Raw genomic sequence first — 16841 nt, 5'->3', positions numbered from 1 at the left:
CTAGCTTTATAAGTGATAAGCCAAACTTAGCTCCTGATATTTCAAAAATATTTAACTGTTATCATTAACACTTCTCAAAATATATCAACATCATTTTGTTTTTCATTTTCTAGCATTTTTTGAATGGGAAACTTGTTCAAAATTAATTGTTTAAGGTTTTACTGGCTATCTATGAACAAAATGAACACCTGTAAGAGTATTTTCCATTGTTTTAAATGTATAGTGCAAATCCATCTTATGTCCTCTACTCATATTGAATCAGGCTAGATTAAGGGTAAAAATCATAAATTCCATTTCTAGCTATAAAAGGAATTTATTCTTTAAATTATTGTAGTGCTATTACAACTGGGGCAACCAATACATTAAAACAGATTAGCTTTCACAAGTTTCATTTAATATGTTATACATTTCAAGCCAGAGTTAAATGTACTAGAGTCTTTTATTTTCAAAGAATTCCAATGAGGCAGAAAACACAAACAAAAATCATAATTCCTCTTGAGAGTTTACTGAGTTCAGAGATCTGTAATTCATGAGTTTACTAATTTTAATTACTACATATGGATATTGTTTGATCTACTATTTTATTGAGAGGCTGGAGTTTAGCTGCGAAATTTATCTGTAAAATTGTTTTATAATAGAAAATAACATGCTTTTGCTTTCAGTTTAGATTGTAAGAAAAAAATGGACTAAAGCTAGATTATCAAGTCCCCCTTTCTTTTTCTTCTAAGGACAACAAGGAAATTATGATACAAACTAAAATAAAAATAAAGAGAAAGCACAGATTTGTGAACACAGAATTCAGACTCAGGAATTTCTCTTGGCTTGAAGCATTACAACAGACAGCATGCAGGAGAGATCTTTAAGGGAGTCTCCTGTGTCATCAAGGGTCTAGATTACATCATCATTGATTTAATCTTTTCCATCTCCTAATTTTAATGGCTCTGCTTTCCCAAAGCCTGCTGTAGTTTATCCCATGGGTTCTCAAAATAAGTGAAACTTAAAATAGGAACACTGCTTCTGTGTTGTCTTTATTGTCTTTGCCTTCTGTTGCTATCATATCTATTTACACAGCTAATAGTACCTTCTGCTCCTGTTCCAATAAAAATGCTCTTTATATATTCACTATTTTGTCAATTAGATGAAGAAATTTTGTGATTTGTGAAATAAGACACTAGTAATACATTTGCTCTGCTTTACTGTAAAATTTAACTAAAATGCATTTTGCTGAATTGATGAGGCAAGAGCTATAACCAAAATAAATTTGCCAGAAAGGTTTTGTGTCATGTGATACTTCAACTATAATATTTTTTTTCTTCTTAGATCAGACTGGAGCAACCCTTCCCCAAACATATTTTTTTTTAAATAAACAAAATTACAGTAGTTTTTACTTGCTAATATGTTCACTTCTTCAGAGAATTATGGGGAAAGAGTAAAAAAGTCTTGAAGACGGAAATGAGTACCACCTGAGAATCATGTGCCAAGATGCTCAATGACTTTTTTTCCCTTCAAAGATATAGGTAATAAGGATAAGAAACAATTTCAGCCATTAGGGAGTGCTTCTTAATAAAAACAAAACTAGAAGTTGTTACTTTGAAAACAGGGGAATTATCATTTTGAACTGCCTTACCTTATCTAAGAGTGAGAAGAGATTTAAGAAGTCAGCCAGCTGTGCTGTGTGCGAAAGTGCTCAGTCATGTCTGACTCTTCACAACCCTATGGACTGTAGCCCGCCAGGCTCCTCTGTTCACGGGATTTTCCAGGCAAGAATACTGGAGTGGGTTGCTATTTCCTCCTCCAGGGGATCTTCAAGAAGTCAGCAGCAGTTCTCAGATGTATATATCATTCAGATAGAAGTTGTCACTGATAAAAAAAAAATTAAGTTTACTCCTTTTCAAGAATTGTTCTTCAGTTCAGTTCAGTTCAGCTCAGTCGTGTCTGACTCTTTGCGACCCCATGAATCAAAGCATGCCAGGCTTCCCTGTCCATCACCAACTCCCGGAGTTCACTCAGACTCACATCCATCGAGTCAGTGATGCCATCCAGCCATCTCATCCTCTGTCGTCCCCTTCTCCTCCTGCCCCCAATCCCTCCCAGCATCAGAGTCTTTTCCAATGAGTCAACTCTTTGAATGAGGTGGCCAAAGTACTGGAGTTTCAGCTTCAGCATCATTCCTTCCAAAGAACATCCAGATTGATCTCCTTTAGAATGGACTGGTTGGATCTCCTTGCAGTCCAAGGGACTCTAAAGAATCTTCTCCAACACCACTTCAGTGAATCCTTACTATTACCTAAGTAATAAAATAGCAATTTTAAGATGAAATGATGTGAAGCTAAATTATGGTTGTTACTTTTAATGTACTCAGTAAAATAAAAAGTTGTCAAACATATTTTGGTCCCCTTATGTTTTCTCTTGAAATTTTACTGGTTTATAAAGCCCCAGATTGGTGAGCACTTTTTAAATAGAGCTTATTTTCCATAAATATTTATTGAGTCTCTGGGGACATATCATGAACATGACACACAGATGTCAAACAGAGCTTAGACACAAGCAATGATTGTGGGGGAGTGCGATAAGTGCTTTCAGGGAGACAGAAGTGCCAGGAATACCGGAGCCTATGAGCAGGGCACCTACTCCCGATCTGGAGAAGTCGGGCAAGGATTTCTCTAGGAAAGAGATATAAAATCTGAATAGTACATACTGACTTTGTGAGCAAAGTATCTCCTTCAAGGTATCTAGGTACCTGGAAAAGCAAACCAAGGAGATGTTTTATCACCAGGGAATTAAAGCAAATGGCTATAATTAGAATCTGTTGAACTTTGCTGAAATAATCATGTCCAAGTCAGTACCACAGTTCCTCAGCAGCCAGATATTAACTTCTCTGGAGGTAAGGTAGTGGGACATTTTTGAGGTAAGAAGTGCTATTCTTTTCTCAGTTTCTGTCGCTGAGAGTTTGTGAGTTTGTGTCTCTGAGAGTGAAACTTTTCTCACTCTCCTATAGATCCTGAACCTCTCTCAGAAGGAGAAGGTGTCTGGGGAGAAAACTGGGACAGCAGGAACCTCAGTTTCTGGCTTTGGTTTTCAAAACCCATTGAAGAGGATATATATAGGTGCTTCTGGATAAACCACAAGTAAGACAGTCCTTAGGGAACAGAGCACTAGGGATGTGGGGGGAACTTCCCCTGAGACTAAAATATTGCTCTTGCAGGGCTGGGGCAGGAGTGGTAGATAGGAAGAAAATACTCGAGGGGAGCTGATTAAAGCAGTTTGGTGGTTCCAGGGGAGGAAGCCATATATCTAGCCATGGGATCCAAAAGTAGTCAGGAGAACCACAGGCATTTGTGGAGAGAAACAAGGGCTGTATTGCTAACTGGAAAACCAGGCAGACTTCCCTATGCCTTGAGACTACATAAGCGTGACTCATATATAACTTGTATGGTTGTAATGGTTGATAAATTATCAAAGTACTTTGTTTTTGTTCATAGTCATTCACCCAGAATCACTTATCCTCCCTAAGGACTCGCCTGGGATGGCCGAGGAACCTCCAGGATGCTTCATAAGCACTAAACCTGGCATCTGCATCCTTTCTAACTGGTTGATGTATTAGTTATCTCATGTCATAGCACACTGTACTCCAAAAATTGGCAGCTTACAGCAATAATAATGATTTGTTATCTTAGAGTTTCTGTGAGCCAGGAATTAGGAAGCAGCTTAGCTGAGCTGCTCTAGCTCACAGTATATCATGAGTTTGTAGTTATTATGTCAGCTGGGTCTACAGTCTTGACTGGGGCAGGAGGACCAGTCCTAAGGTATGTCACTCATATGGTTGGCAGGTTGCAGGGGGCCTCGGTTCCTTACCATGTGGACCTCTCTGTGAAGCTGCTCGAATGTCTGCAGCGACACAGCATACACCTTACCCATAATGAGTGACCTAAGAGAGAGCAAGGCAGAAGCTACAAGGTCTTTTATGACTTAGCCTGCAAAGTCACACTCTATCATCTCTGAAATAACCAACTGATGACACAGGTCATCCCTATCACTGCGGAAGAGACTACACAGGGTATACTAACCAGGAGTAAAAATAATTGGGGGCCATTTTGAAGGCTCCTACCACAGTTGGAAAGTTATGACCAACCTAGACAGCATATTAAAAAGCAGAGACATTACTTTGTCAGCAAAGGTCCATCTAGTCAAGGCTATGGTTTTTTCAGTAGTCGTGTACGGATGTGAGAGTTGGACTATAAAGAAAGCTGAAGGCTGAAGAATTGATGCTTATGAACTGTGGTGTTGCAGAAGACTCTTGAGAGTCCCTTGGACTGCAAGGAGATCAACCAGTCCATCCTAAAGGAAATCAGTCCTGAATATTCACTGGAAGGACTGCTGCTGAAGCTGAAACTCCAATACTTTGGCCACCTGATGCGAAGAACTGACTCATTTGAAAAGACCCTGATGCTAGGAAAGATTGAAGTTGGGAGGAGAAGGGGACAACAGAGGATGAGATGGTTGGATGGCATCACCGACACGACGGACATGAGTTTGAGTGAACTCTGGGAGTTGGTGATGGACAGGGAGGCCTGGTGTGCTGCAGTCCATGGGGTCATAAAGAGTCGGACATGACTGAGCGACTGAACTGAACTGAACTGAACCACAGTTGGTGACCTTGCCCTATGGGTTGTTAAATATTTTGCAAATCACTTTCATATGAGTCAGAGTAACCTTGAAAAAGGAGGAGGCAAAAGTGCAGGGCTTCTCCAATGGCTCAGCGGGTAAAGAATCTGCCTGCAATGCAAGAGACATAGGAAATGAAGGTTCAATCCCGGGGTAGGGAAGATCCCTTGCAGAAGGAAATGGCAATTCATTCCAGTATCCTCTCCTGAAAAATGCCATGGACAGAGGAACCTGGTGGGCTACAGTCCAAAGGGTGGCGAAGAGTCAGACCTAACTGAGTGACAGAGTCGGAGTCAGAGAAGTGCAGGACAAACTCCAACCTGAGATTAAATTTCTTTCTTTTTCCAAGAGTAAAAACTGAGTTTTATAAGAATGGGTATTTTGTCCTTGCACACATGAATTTTTGTACTGAGATTTATGGCTACTGTGTCCCATGTAACTGTTCCCTGAAAATAACTAACAAAGTCTCCTTTGTTCACCACTCCTTTATTGCTTTCTTTCTTTAAAATGTAAAATCCTTCAATAATTTTGCTATTCAGAATGTGAATCTGGGAAGCAATCTGCCTCTTCCCATTAGGTAGTGATTTCACTTTATCAGTCCTTCTGGCAGCCTGGAATGTGAAACACATGTAATGTTCTACCTAGAAGGGCACCTGTGCAGCCAGGCAGATCCTAACTAGGGCTGCCTCAGCATTCAGAAGGAAGAGTGGCATGACAATGAGGGTTGTTGGATTCATTCCCTATTCGTATTTCAGACCTGTAATCAATTATCTGTTTGGGGGACAAGTACTGAGAAATTATAGTCTTGCTTAAGTTTATTAACAAACAATCATCAATGATATAGTATGGCAGTTACCCAGTGAATTATCAAAAAGGATTTCAGTCAATGTCTTTGGAATTTTCTAGTATTTCATGGAGATCTTGAATTATAGAAATTTAGAAATGCTGCCAGTTTTGAGAGTTATACTATTATTCTTGGGAAGATGTTTAAAAATTCTGAGTTACTTGGATATATTTGGAATCTTAGTAAAAAGAAATATGAAATTCTAGATAATTTCTCAAAGGTAGCACCATTAATAATTCCCAACCCAATAAAAAAGTGAATAATTCCTGATTTGCATCTCATAAAAAAAACAAGTAAAATTTCATGCCTCTGTGGGTTGGATATATTTCACCATGTCTTTTCTTCAACATAAGGTAACCATTGCTGAGCCATTAATAAATTACTAGTAAAAGACATTTCGTGGACTTGAAATAAAATTTTCCTTTGTCAAATAGCTTTTTAACAGCTTCTGAGCTATGTATGTCAAGTAGCTTCTGAGTCTAGCGATTACTACAGGTGAACACACACCCCTACCTCTCACCAAAAATGGAAGCTCACATCCAGAATGGAAGAAGAAGGATAATAATGGTTACTGTGGCAGTTATGGAGGTGCAGTTAGAATTTTCAAGAAAGAACTTGCTATTCAGCTGCAAGGAGGGTAGGGAGCTGGCAGCCTCTAGCTATCAAAGGCTTCAGGATTTATCTCAGCTTCTGAGTTGAGGCAATGCCCTTCCAGGCAGCCTCCAGCCAATGACTGAACATTTAGGGGTCCCAAGGCCTGGCTATTTTGCCCACTGTAAATTAATGTGTGCTAAGTTGCTTTAGTCATGTCCAGCTCTTTACAACCCTATGGACTGTAGTCTGCCAGGCTCCTCTGTCCATGGGATTCTCCAGGCAAGAATACTGGAGTGGGTTACCATGCCCTCCTCCAGGGGATTTTCCTGACCCAGGGACTGAACCTGCATCTCTTCAAAGGTATCTCATCAGTTTATTTTTTTTTTTAATTATTGTTTTTATTATTTATTTTTTTACTTTATAATATTGTATTGGTTTTGCCATACATTGACATGAATCCGCCAAGGGTGTACATGTGTTCCCATCCTGAACCCCCCTCCCACCTCCCTCCCCACCTCATCCCATCTCCCTCCCCATCCCATTCCACCTCCTTCCCCATCCCATCCCTCAGGGTCATCTCAGTGCACCAGTCCCGAGCACCCTGTCTCATGCATTGAACCTGGACTGGCGATTCATTCCACATATGATAATATACATGTTTCAATGCCATTCTCCTAAACCATCCCCTCTCCCACAGAGTCCAAAAGACTGTTCTATACATCTGTGTTTCTTTTGCTGTCTTGCATACAGGGTGTCTCTTGCATTGGTAGGCAGATTCTTTACCACTAGCGCCACTGGGAAGCCCCATAAGACTATTGTAATGGGTAATCTTTGCTCAGGAGCTTTTCTCATTGAGTTGGCTGATACTTAGTCAGACATAAATCATGAGACTCTTTGAGACTTTCTGTCCAATTCTGCTTCCTACTTTCCTTTGGCAGGTATCAGATATGCATCATGATCTGAAAGCATTCCATACCCAATCTTGTTTTCTTCCCCTTTTATCTTTTACACAGTTTCCCCTAGTAAATCTCTTGCATTCCCATGCCATCATCTGCTTCTCAGAGGCCCCAAATGACAGAGCTACTAATAACTAAGAACCTATTGTGTGAAGGAGGAAGTGTTTGGGGAAGTTATTCAACCTACCCTGACTGTTCTTTCATCTGTAATGTGGGGTTGTTGTAAGAATTAAATGTAATAATCTACAAAGAGCAACCTACAAATGTATAGTACCTCATATATAAGTACTCAATGACTTGTATATAACACTAAGAGTATTATTATGCCATATGCTAGAGTTGCATGAGAATTTTTTATTACTTGTGTGTGTGTTAGTCACTCAGTAGTGTCTGACTCTGCGACCCCATGGACTGCAGCCTTCCACACTCCTCTGTCATGGGATTCTCCAGGCAAGAATATTGGAGTAGGTAGCCATTCCCTTTTCCTCCCAACCCAGGGATTGAAGCCAGGTCTCCTGCACTGCAGGAGGTTCCTTTATCACTGAGCCATCAGGGAAAATCCTCATTCATTATCAAATATTATTATGCTCATTTAACATATGAGGAAACTAGTGTTCAATGAAGTTAAAATAACTTGTTCAAATTACTTAATTTATATACCTCCACCTGGGATAAAAACTCAGCAAGTTCTGTAGAAAAGAGCGATGTACATGTATGTTAGCAAAGAATCTGCTGCTATTACCTAGAATGTAAAGGAGCTCCACATCCTATATGGCATGGTATATACAATTTATAACTAAAAATAAAACTACTTTGGGTACTCTTACATAAACCTAAATCTGTACCCTTAATTCCACAAAGTATATGACATTAGAATCTAACAGTGAGTGCTTAAAATCAATAATTTGTCTAAAAGTTCAGAAGAGCTATATGTAATGCCACTGCCAATCCCTGATGAGCACTATCTGTGATTTTTATAGAATGGCTTTCAGTTTGGGTTTGATTGATGTTTTCTCATGATTAGATTGAGGTTATATTTAATATTCCATAATCTTGCTATTGCTAGAAAAATTGCATCAGATGAAATCATTCCTGCTTTGCCTGTCCCTGCTCCCACCCCACCCACATGACAAATGTTCAAGCCGATTATTAAAAGATGCAAAAGAAATAATGATAGAAACATGAGGAACAGAGGAAGCTAAATATTACAATGCTGAGAGAATTTCTAGTCAGGTGGGAACAATCTGAACTAAATGGCAGCTTTGGGAGCATACCTATATTGTTCCTTACTTCACAGTTTTAAGATAAAAAATTGTAAGTACAATTTAGAAAATTATGTTACATAAAGTTTTAAAAAGTTGACATTATGCTGTTTCCTCAGGAATGAGGTGGTACTGGACAGGTTGGCGGAATGGATTTAGAGTGGTCATTTTTCTTAGAGATGTTCTGCCAGGAAACCAGTCTCTTTCTTACATAAATCCATGAATTTGACTAAATAAACCCTCCTATATGAAAAAAAAAAAAAAAAAAAGCACATGATTTATGATCTGAAATAGGGCCACAATATGTCCAATGTGGTTAAAAGCCAACTTTAGCCAAGACTGGTCAGCATGATCTTAAAAAGCAAAAGATGGCCAGTAAAGATGACCTTGTGGCTTAGTGGCAAGGGTAAGATACAGGTTTGAGCAAATAACTTAGCCACTTGTGGCTAAAGTGATGCTACCAAACCACCAAAGAGAGGGAAGGGTGAAAAATGAAAATTACATCTGCAACAAGATATGTTACTATAAAAATGTATAAGTTAATATTCAGTATATTTTTGTGTGACTTTTGTTTAGTGAAAAATACTCTCAAGAATATTTTTCAAGTAAAGAATTCAGTTATAGTTCTATTGTAGAAAGTGGAGTCTAGATGGGCTCCAGAGACCCCCAGGTCACAGTGATAGTATATAGAGACTCCCAGATGTTTGATACCCAAAGGAATATTTACAAAAACACATTTTTGCAAAAGAACTGTTACATATGCACAGATGTACGTGTATAGCAGAACTGAAAATGCACTTTGGGGAAATTAAATAAATATTGTTTGAAAAAGTGGACTTTTAAGTATAGTTATAAATCTCAAAAAGAAATAGCTCTAATTTATTGCCCATGTGGGAGAAATTCTGTGTGTACTCTTTCTGCATGTGCTTTGCTCTTCATTCTTACAACCACGGCACAAAGGGGTAATTATCAGTCTGTGAATTCTACTGTGAAAGGACCAAAGTGATTTCACTGGAAATGTTTCCCAGAGATTCTCCTTTGTTTGTTTGTTTGTTTGTTTTAATAATGTAATTATATGTGAAATGAATGGCTGGAAAATTTTAAAGCATATATATTGTAAATGATGGCAAACTTGGAAAAACCAGGGGTGCCTAAATGCTGTGGTTGTGCCAATAAAGAAGGCATAGGCTCTTGGGTTTTGTGGGAATGTATTAAATTACATAACTTTCAAAAAATGTAATAAAAAACAACTCTATAGTTCAGAAGGTTCCTAAAACAACTCTATAGTAATCTGGATTTGGTAAATAAAACTCTACGGAAAACTTTCTTCCAGCTATGAACATGTTACAGTAAGAATCTAGTGTCAAGATGAAACAAGCAGTATTTTTCCTTAAATATAAAGGGATTGTGGTTATTATTCACTAATTAGAAACAATAACAGAATTTAAAAGCTACAATAAATTTTATATGAGAGTTGCATTAAGACTAATTTACTTTGATAGATAACTGTCAGAGTAGTAAATCGAGGTTATAAACTATGCTTCAATATGATGTAGAATATTTGAATTCACTTTGATTAAGACAGAACAAAGCAGATAATAGATTCTAAATAAAAGATTTGATGACTATGTTGAATACTGCAAAAATGAATTACAATGGTATTATGCTTTGTCCTGTTAATGTACATTTTATAAATGTCACAAAACTTATTAAATTTAAGAAGTTGCTTTAGTCTTTCATAATGTCTGAAAACATTAATTAAGCAAACCATGACCATAAAAAAGAAGCCCTCTAAAGCACTCTGTGGGGCAATTTGGCTTGATAAATAATCAAAGCTTATCCTATCTCAAAGAAAATGTGAGCTTATTCAAAGTTATTCCTTTCTAACCCTAACTCATTCTATTGTGTTGATATTCTAACTATTCAAACATGATTTTGTAGGAAAAAAATGAAAATCATATATAGGTTCATATCTTAAAAAGCATGTAATAGATCACATCCATGTCCCTTTTTCTTCTGCTGTTGAAATCATTAAATGAAACAGTACTTCCTATGGTGTTGGACATGGCATAATCTAATATTTTTCTGCTTGGATAGTTTCCTGATATTTGTTACCAATACAGGGCAGCTGTTCAATCAGATAAACTGGATTAAAATTTTTAATATGCATGAATGAAAACTTTTTCAAAGGAATGGGAAGATGAAAAGTACAACTTGGAAAACATTGTAAAGGTAGATGTATAGAAAGTATGCTTAATGTTCATGTTTCCAAGATTATGGTTTTATCTATAGAAGATATTTCTTTTTATTTATTTTATAATTACATTATAAAATGTTAAAAAAGAATATGGAAGTTTTGTTACTGACATGCCAGTGCTCTCCCAAGTATGTCTGAGGAAAGCAAGTTTTATTGGACATCTGAGATGTCCTAAAGTATAAAAAGTCACTTTCTTCACTTCAGAGAGTACTACTGGTGACAAACATTTTTTCCTGTAAATATTTCACCTTTCATCTATGAACCGAACAACTCATCTCCTCCCTATGAATTTCTCATCTTTGTTATTTACTAGGGAGAAGGCAATGGCACCCCACTCCAGTACTCTTGCCTGGAGAATCCCGTGGATGGAGGAGCCTGGTACAGAGTCGGACACGACTGAGCGACTTCACTTTCACTTTTCACTTTCATGCTTTGGAGAAGGAAATGGCAACGCACTCCAGTGTTCTTGCCTGGAGAATCCCAGGGATGGTGGAGCCTGGTGGGCTGCCGTCTATGGGGTCACACTGAAGTGACTTAGCAGCAGCAGCAGTAGCAAGAACTTGAGCAAATAATTTAATTTCAGAACCTCAGATTAAGAGACATGAACAATGTCCACTAGTGATTTTCAAAATATGGGTCCTTACCGTATTACTGGGTCGTAACAAATATTTTTACAAAATAAAATGGAATTTATTCAATTTGAATAGAAAATATAGAGGACTTGCATTCGTGCTAAGTTACTTCAGTTCAGTTCAGTTCAGTCGCTCAGTAGTGTCTGACTCTTTGCGACCCCATGAATCGCAGCACGCCAGGCCTCCCTGTCCATCACCAACTCCCGGAGTTCACCCAGACTCACGTCCATCGAGTCAGTGATACCATCCGGACATCTCATCCTCTGTCATCCCCTTCTCCTCCTGCCCCCAATCCCTCCCAGCATCAGAGTCTTTTCCAATGAGTCAACTCTTCGCATCAGGTGCCCAAAGTACTGGAGTTTCAGCTTTAGCATCATTCCTTCCAAAGAAATCCCAGGGCTGATCTCCTTCAGAATGGACTGGTTGGATCTCCTTGCAGTCCAAGGGGCTCTCAAGAGTCTTCTTCAACACCACAGTTCAAAACCATCAATTCTTTGGCGCTCAGCCTTCTTCACAGTCCAACTCTCACATCTATACATGACCACAGGAAAAACCATAGCCTTGACTAGACGAAGTTACTTCAGCTGTGTCCAACTCATTGTGACCCTATGGACTGTGGCCTGCCAAGCTCCTCTGTCCATGGGATTCTCCAGGCAGGAATACTAGAGTGGATTGTCATGCCCTCCTTCAGGGGATCTTCCCGACCTAGGTATCAAACCAGTGTCTCTTTTGTCTCCTGCATTGGCAGGCGGGTTCTTAACCACTGAGCCACCTGGGAAGCCCCAATATATGACAAGACACATTAAAAAGCTAGTGTGCAAATGCTGTTTCAGTTTTAAATATCTATATGCATATTGTGTGATGTAAAATGTATTCCTTAATGTAAGATCCAGGCAAAAATGTTTGACATATGGTTTCCAAAAGAATCACAAGTTCCTTATAAATCTAAAATGAAATTATTCTAGTTTACAGCTCAAAAACTCTACTGATTTCTTTTAACCTCATGTCACATAGTTTATTGACTGACAGACATCAGTAGCTGGCTACAAGGGCATTTAGTTAAAGGGAGTGGAAGATATTTATCCCTCAATTAGATGTACTTATCAGTTCAGTTGCTCAGTCATGTTCGACTCTTTGTGACTTGCATGGACTGCAACACACCAGGCTTCCCCGGCCATCACCAACTCCCAGAGCTTGCTCAAACTCATGTCCATCAAGTCGGTGACGCCATCCAACCATTTCATCCTCAGTCATCCCCTTCTCCTCCTGCCTTCAATCTTTCCCAGCATCAGGGTCTTGTTATACCCACTGTATGTCATTCAAAGACAACTCCTTGGGCTTTCATGCCCTCTGGGTAAATGCCAGACCCAAAGCAGATAGGAATTTGACATGTTTGAGAAATAGAAATAGATGAAAATGGTTGGGATCTAGTGAAAAGAGAATAGTAAGATATGAAGGAAGAGATGTAGGAGGGAGCTGCATTGAGTAAAACCCTGTAAACCATGGTAAAGTGTTCATAGAGTATATTTTTGTTGCTGGCGGGGAGCAATTTGAAAACTGTAAGCAAAGGACTTTTTGTGTTTTTGTTTGTTTGTTTGTTTTTCTTTTAAAAGACCAGGAGGACTACTGCATAGAAAATAGATTTATATAGCAAGAATGAAGCTAAGGAGGTTAGGAGACTATGACACTCATTCAGGTGAGAGATGATCTTAGCATCAATTAAGGTAGTAGCAGTGGAGACAAAAAACAAAAAATAGATGGATTTGGAAAAACACAATACAGGATCTGCTAACAGATTTGATATAAAGGGGTTGCTAGAATTTTAGTTTGTGACACCAGGTGGATGTTTCACCAATTCTGATGGGGCCCATGATGGCAGGAATACAGACTTCTGTTTGGGAGATGTTAAATTTGAGATACATACTAGTTATCTAAGTGGATATGTCAAAAAAGTAGAATTGGGTTTCGGGGCAGAAGTAAGGACTGCTGGATTTGTACATTTGGGCATCAGTATATAGATACTATTTATAGCCACAGGACTGTTACTTCCCTGAGTATCATGCAGTATCTCTTAATTTTGATAACAACTCAAGTAGATATTTTCTTTTTATATTGATGAGTAGCCTCTCTTTATATCTGAGCAACTCTCATATTCAAAAATACATACATTGAAAGTCAAGCAGCTACTAAATGATGGAGCCTGGAATTTCTTAATTTTTCGAATGAAGCCTTTTTTAAAAGATCTGGTCTGCAGAGAGTGAATCTCATTCAGAATTTAAACCAAGTTTATAAATTTAGTAGTCTTTTCTATCCTTTTGCAACTTCCCTTGAGCAGGTGCCAGTGACAAGTTTTTTTTTTTTTTTTTTAACTCTATTCCTTTGGCATATGGGATAGGACTCTGTTTCCCTTTTTTCTCATATCTTGACTGTTTCTTCTTCACTGGCCTTCAACTATATCTTTCATGCAGAGATTTCTAGCCTTCTTTCTTCTCTTTACATATTTCCCCTTTACATTTTTATGTTTTCATTGGTTCAAATACTAAACATATGCTTATCTCATAAGTGTTAGTCACTTAGTCGTGTCTGACTCTTTGCGAACCCACGGACTGTTGCCTGCCAGTCTCCTCTGTCCATGGGCTTCTCCAGGCAAGAATATTGGAGTGGGTTGCTGTTGCCTGCCAGTCTCCTCTGTCCATGGGCTTCTCCAGGCGAGAATACTGGAGTGGGTTGCTATTCCCTTCTCCAGGGGATCTTCCTGACCCAGGGTTGCAACCCGGGTCTCTTGCATTGCACGCAAACTCTTTAACGGTCTGAGTCACCAGGGAAGCCCAAATACACGCTTATGACCCTCAATTATTTTGCTTCCAATGCAGACATCCCTCTCCCCACCCCCCCCCCCCCCCCCGCCGCCGCTCCAGGTTCAAAGGTTTCCTGAAATCAATTAGCCTGGAGGTTCCCCCATGCGATTAAAGAGGAGGAGCGAAGTGCAGGGGCTGTGAAGGTCTCATTTGATTTGTATATTCATTCATATTTCCTTATAATCATTATATCGACTGCTTCTATGGAGTTTCAAAACTAGAGTGGCAAGCAGACAGTGACGCACGGGGAGCATTAACTAAGGGTTTAGCGCGGCACGATGCCCTTCGTGTGAACATTAAGTCCTCGGCCACAGGGGCATAATGTACAAACACAGAACCCTGCTTAGTTCCTCAAACAGATTTAAAGAACGTTTTTTGAAGTGGATCAGTTTTGCCGAACATTAAAAAAGAAATCGAAGGCAAATCCCTTCACTGAAGGAGTAAAGTTGGGCACAGATGAGAGATTCGAGCAGAATGCTGCACTGCAGCAGGTCATGAAGAGAATAAGGTACTGATTAGGGAGTGAGCAGAGAATGAAGCACCCATGTAGAAAAAAAAGAAAAACCGGGGATGGCATACATAAAAAAAAAACAAAACAAAAACAAAAACCAAGAAAACAACCCAGCTTTTGTTAAGTCATGGTAAAACACACACCTCAAGCCAAGCCGGCTCCAGCGGCTCCGCCGAGGTGTCCTCACAGTCCCAGCGCGCCGCGCGCCGCCCAGCTCGCTCCGCCCAGTTCCCCGACTGCCCTAAGTTAGAGCCGCGTGCACGTGCGCAACAGATCCCGCCCCCTTCGCTCCCTCGGCCAATGAGAACTGGTGTCGTAATTCGCCACTGCTTGGTATCGTGTCGCGTGACCACGTCTCCCCGCCCCCTCACCCAGCCACCTCCAGGTTCTGAGAAGATGGCGAAGGTGTCAGAGCTGTACGATGTCACTTGGGAAGGTAACTGCGGGCGGGGTGGCCGCGGAGAGACCGAAAGCCGCAGGAGGCGGTTCGGGAGTACCTGCTGCCCTCGGAGACCTGGATTCTCCGATCTCTGTTCGGCTCTAGTCCGGCCGAGCTGGGGTGATAGCTCAGGTAGTTGGCTGAGGTGGAGGTGGAGGTGGAGGCTGACCCCTTCCTTGGTTCGGCCTCTGACTGGAGTCTGCAGTGGTCCTCACCGCTTGGGTCGGTAGACTGACTGACTGACCAACCGGCCTACCACTGCGCCCACCCAGCGGCCAAGGGCAGCTTCATCTATAAGGCAACCGGGATCTGCGGCTGTCACACTTTTCCTGTGGCTGCTGGGCGGCGCGGAGGAGGCGGGATAGCTGCCCGCTGAAGCGTCTTTACAGCCGAGAAATCCAGGGCCTGTAAAGGTCCTTCAAATACTCTGTAAGGGGTAACAACTCTGTGTAGTAAAGTGTTTGGAAAACCCGTAAACATATCTGATTATTTCCCCTGCCAGTTTACATTCCCTTCTCTCTTCAAAACTGGGTTTCTGATTTCCCCCCTTTTAAAATGATCCCCTGTCCCACTCCCCTCAAGACGAATTTACACACACGACCCAACTTGCTTCTTATTCCCTGCCAGTAATTCCTTTTCTGAAGGTGAAATAAGTTCTCGTTTAATGAGGTGGAGTTGGCTTTAAATTTTGAAGCAGTCAAACTTTGAACCAATTCTGAAAGAGATTTTCCCTTAAAATCTTGAGTGGGAGGAGTGCATGCTTAAGAAAAGAACCTTGAGTTTCTCTAAGGCATGGAATTTGTGTAATTGAAGTTTATATATCCAGCGTTTCACAGTAGACTTCAGTAGCTTGTTTGTTGGGATATTTCAATGATGTTATTTATTTAAAATATTTTATTAACGCCTAATGACATGTGGACTGAGAGTTGTATTGGTTGTTCAGTGTCTAGTAAATCTCTCGAATATTGAAAGTTGTGAACAATAATGTTAAATGGCAAAATCCCTTTATTCTGCAACTAATTAAGTGATTTATTATTGGTTTTGTGGCCTCTAGCATACTGTGAACCACTGTGTTCCTGCCTGTACTGGGCAATCTATTAAAGTATTATGTTCTTAGTGCTAGATCTTGACGATACCAAATTAAGTAACACACAGTCCCTACCTTTAGGGAGCTCATAATCTGGTGGAGAAAGATAGACTTGTAAAAATGTAGTTTTAAAAGGCTGTGTCAGGATATATTCTTTTCAGTAGCTATGTGGCTATTATTTTTAATGCTTTTAAAAAATGTTTCAAATAGTTCATGGTTTTTTTGAAAGTGCTATTTTGAAGGTATGTTCAACATAAATTTCCTAGATGATAATATCATGTGTAGACACATAGGAAACGAGTAGATGCAGTCGAGGTGATTTAACTGAGTAGCTTAGACCTTACACTCTGGATATTGTAAAGATGAGTGACATAATTACTTAGATGAGTAAATAATTACTTCACAGGTTTGTTGAGGAACAAAAGGGAAAAAATATGTTGAAGTGCTTTTAAACTATTAAATAACATAAAAAAAAATGATCTGGCTCCTGCTTGTGTCTCCAGCTTTATCTTAAGCTACTCTCCCAGTTCCCTGGTAGCTCGGATGGTAAAGTGTCTGCCTACAGTGCAGGAGACCCGGGTTTGATCCCTGGGTCAGGAAGATCCCCTGCAGAAGGAAATGGCAACCCACTCCAGTATTCATTCCTGGAAAATCCCATGGACTGAGGAGCCTGGTGGGCTACAGTGCATGGGGTCGCAAAGAGTCGGACACGACTGAGCGACTTCACTTCACTTCA

At 39.9% G+C, this 16841-nt stretch overlaps 1 protein-coding gene and 1 long non-coding RNA gene across 5 annotated transcripts in view; one reads left to right on the top strand and one right to left on the bottom strand.

Annotated features, from left to right (window-relative positions):
* Positions 1–15797, bottom strand: part of LOC133260623 (uncharacterized) — a 191032-nt gene extending 175235 nt beyond the window's left edge. The window contains exons 1-2 of one of the 4 annotated variants that reach the window (XR_009740898.1): positions 14723–15797; positions 1628–1860 (exon numbers count right to left, since the gene is read on the bottom strand). This is a non-coding gene — a long non-coding RNA (uncharacterized LOC133260623). The remainder of the gene's footprint in view (positions 1–1627; positions 1861–14722) is intronic. The other 3 variants (XR_009740895.1, XR_009740897.1, XR_009740896.1) reach the window with 3 other exon arrangements.
* The window catches only part of EMC2 (ER membrane protein complex subunit 2), a 51960-nt gene continuing 50028 nt past the window's right edge, over positions 14910–16841 (top strand). The window contains exon 1 of the mRNA XM_061439136.1: positions 14910–15015. Coding sequence (XP_061295120.1) covers positions 14976–15015 — 40 coding nt within the window. The 5' untranslated portion in view covers positions 14910–14975. The remainder of the gene's footprint in view (positions 15016–16841) is intronic.

This window comes from Bos javanicus, chromosome 14 (assembly GCF_032452875.1).
Source record: "Bos javanicus breed banteng chromosome 14, ARS-OSU_banteng_1.0, whole genome shotgun sequence".
Lineage (NCBI taxonomy): Eukaryota > Metazoa > Chordata > Mammalia > Artiodactyla > Bovidae > Bos > Bos javanicus.
Note: the sequence above shows the minus strand (reverse complement) of the source record. Positions and strands in the feature narration are given on the sequence as shown.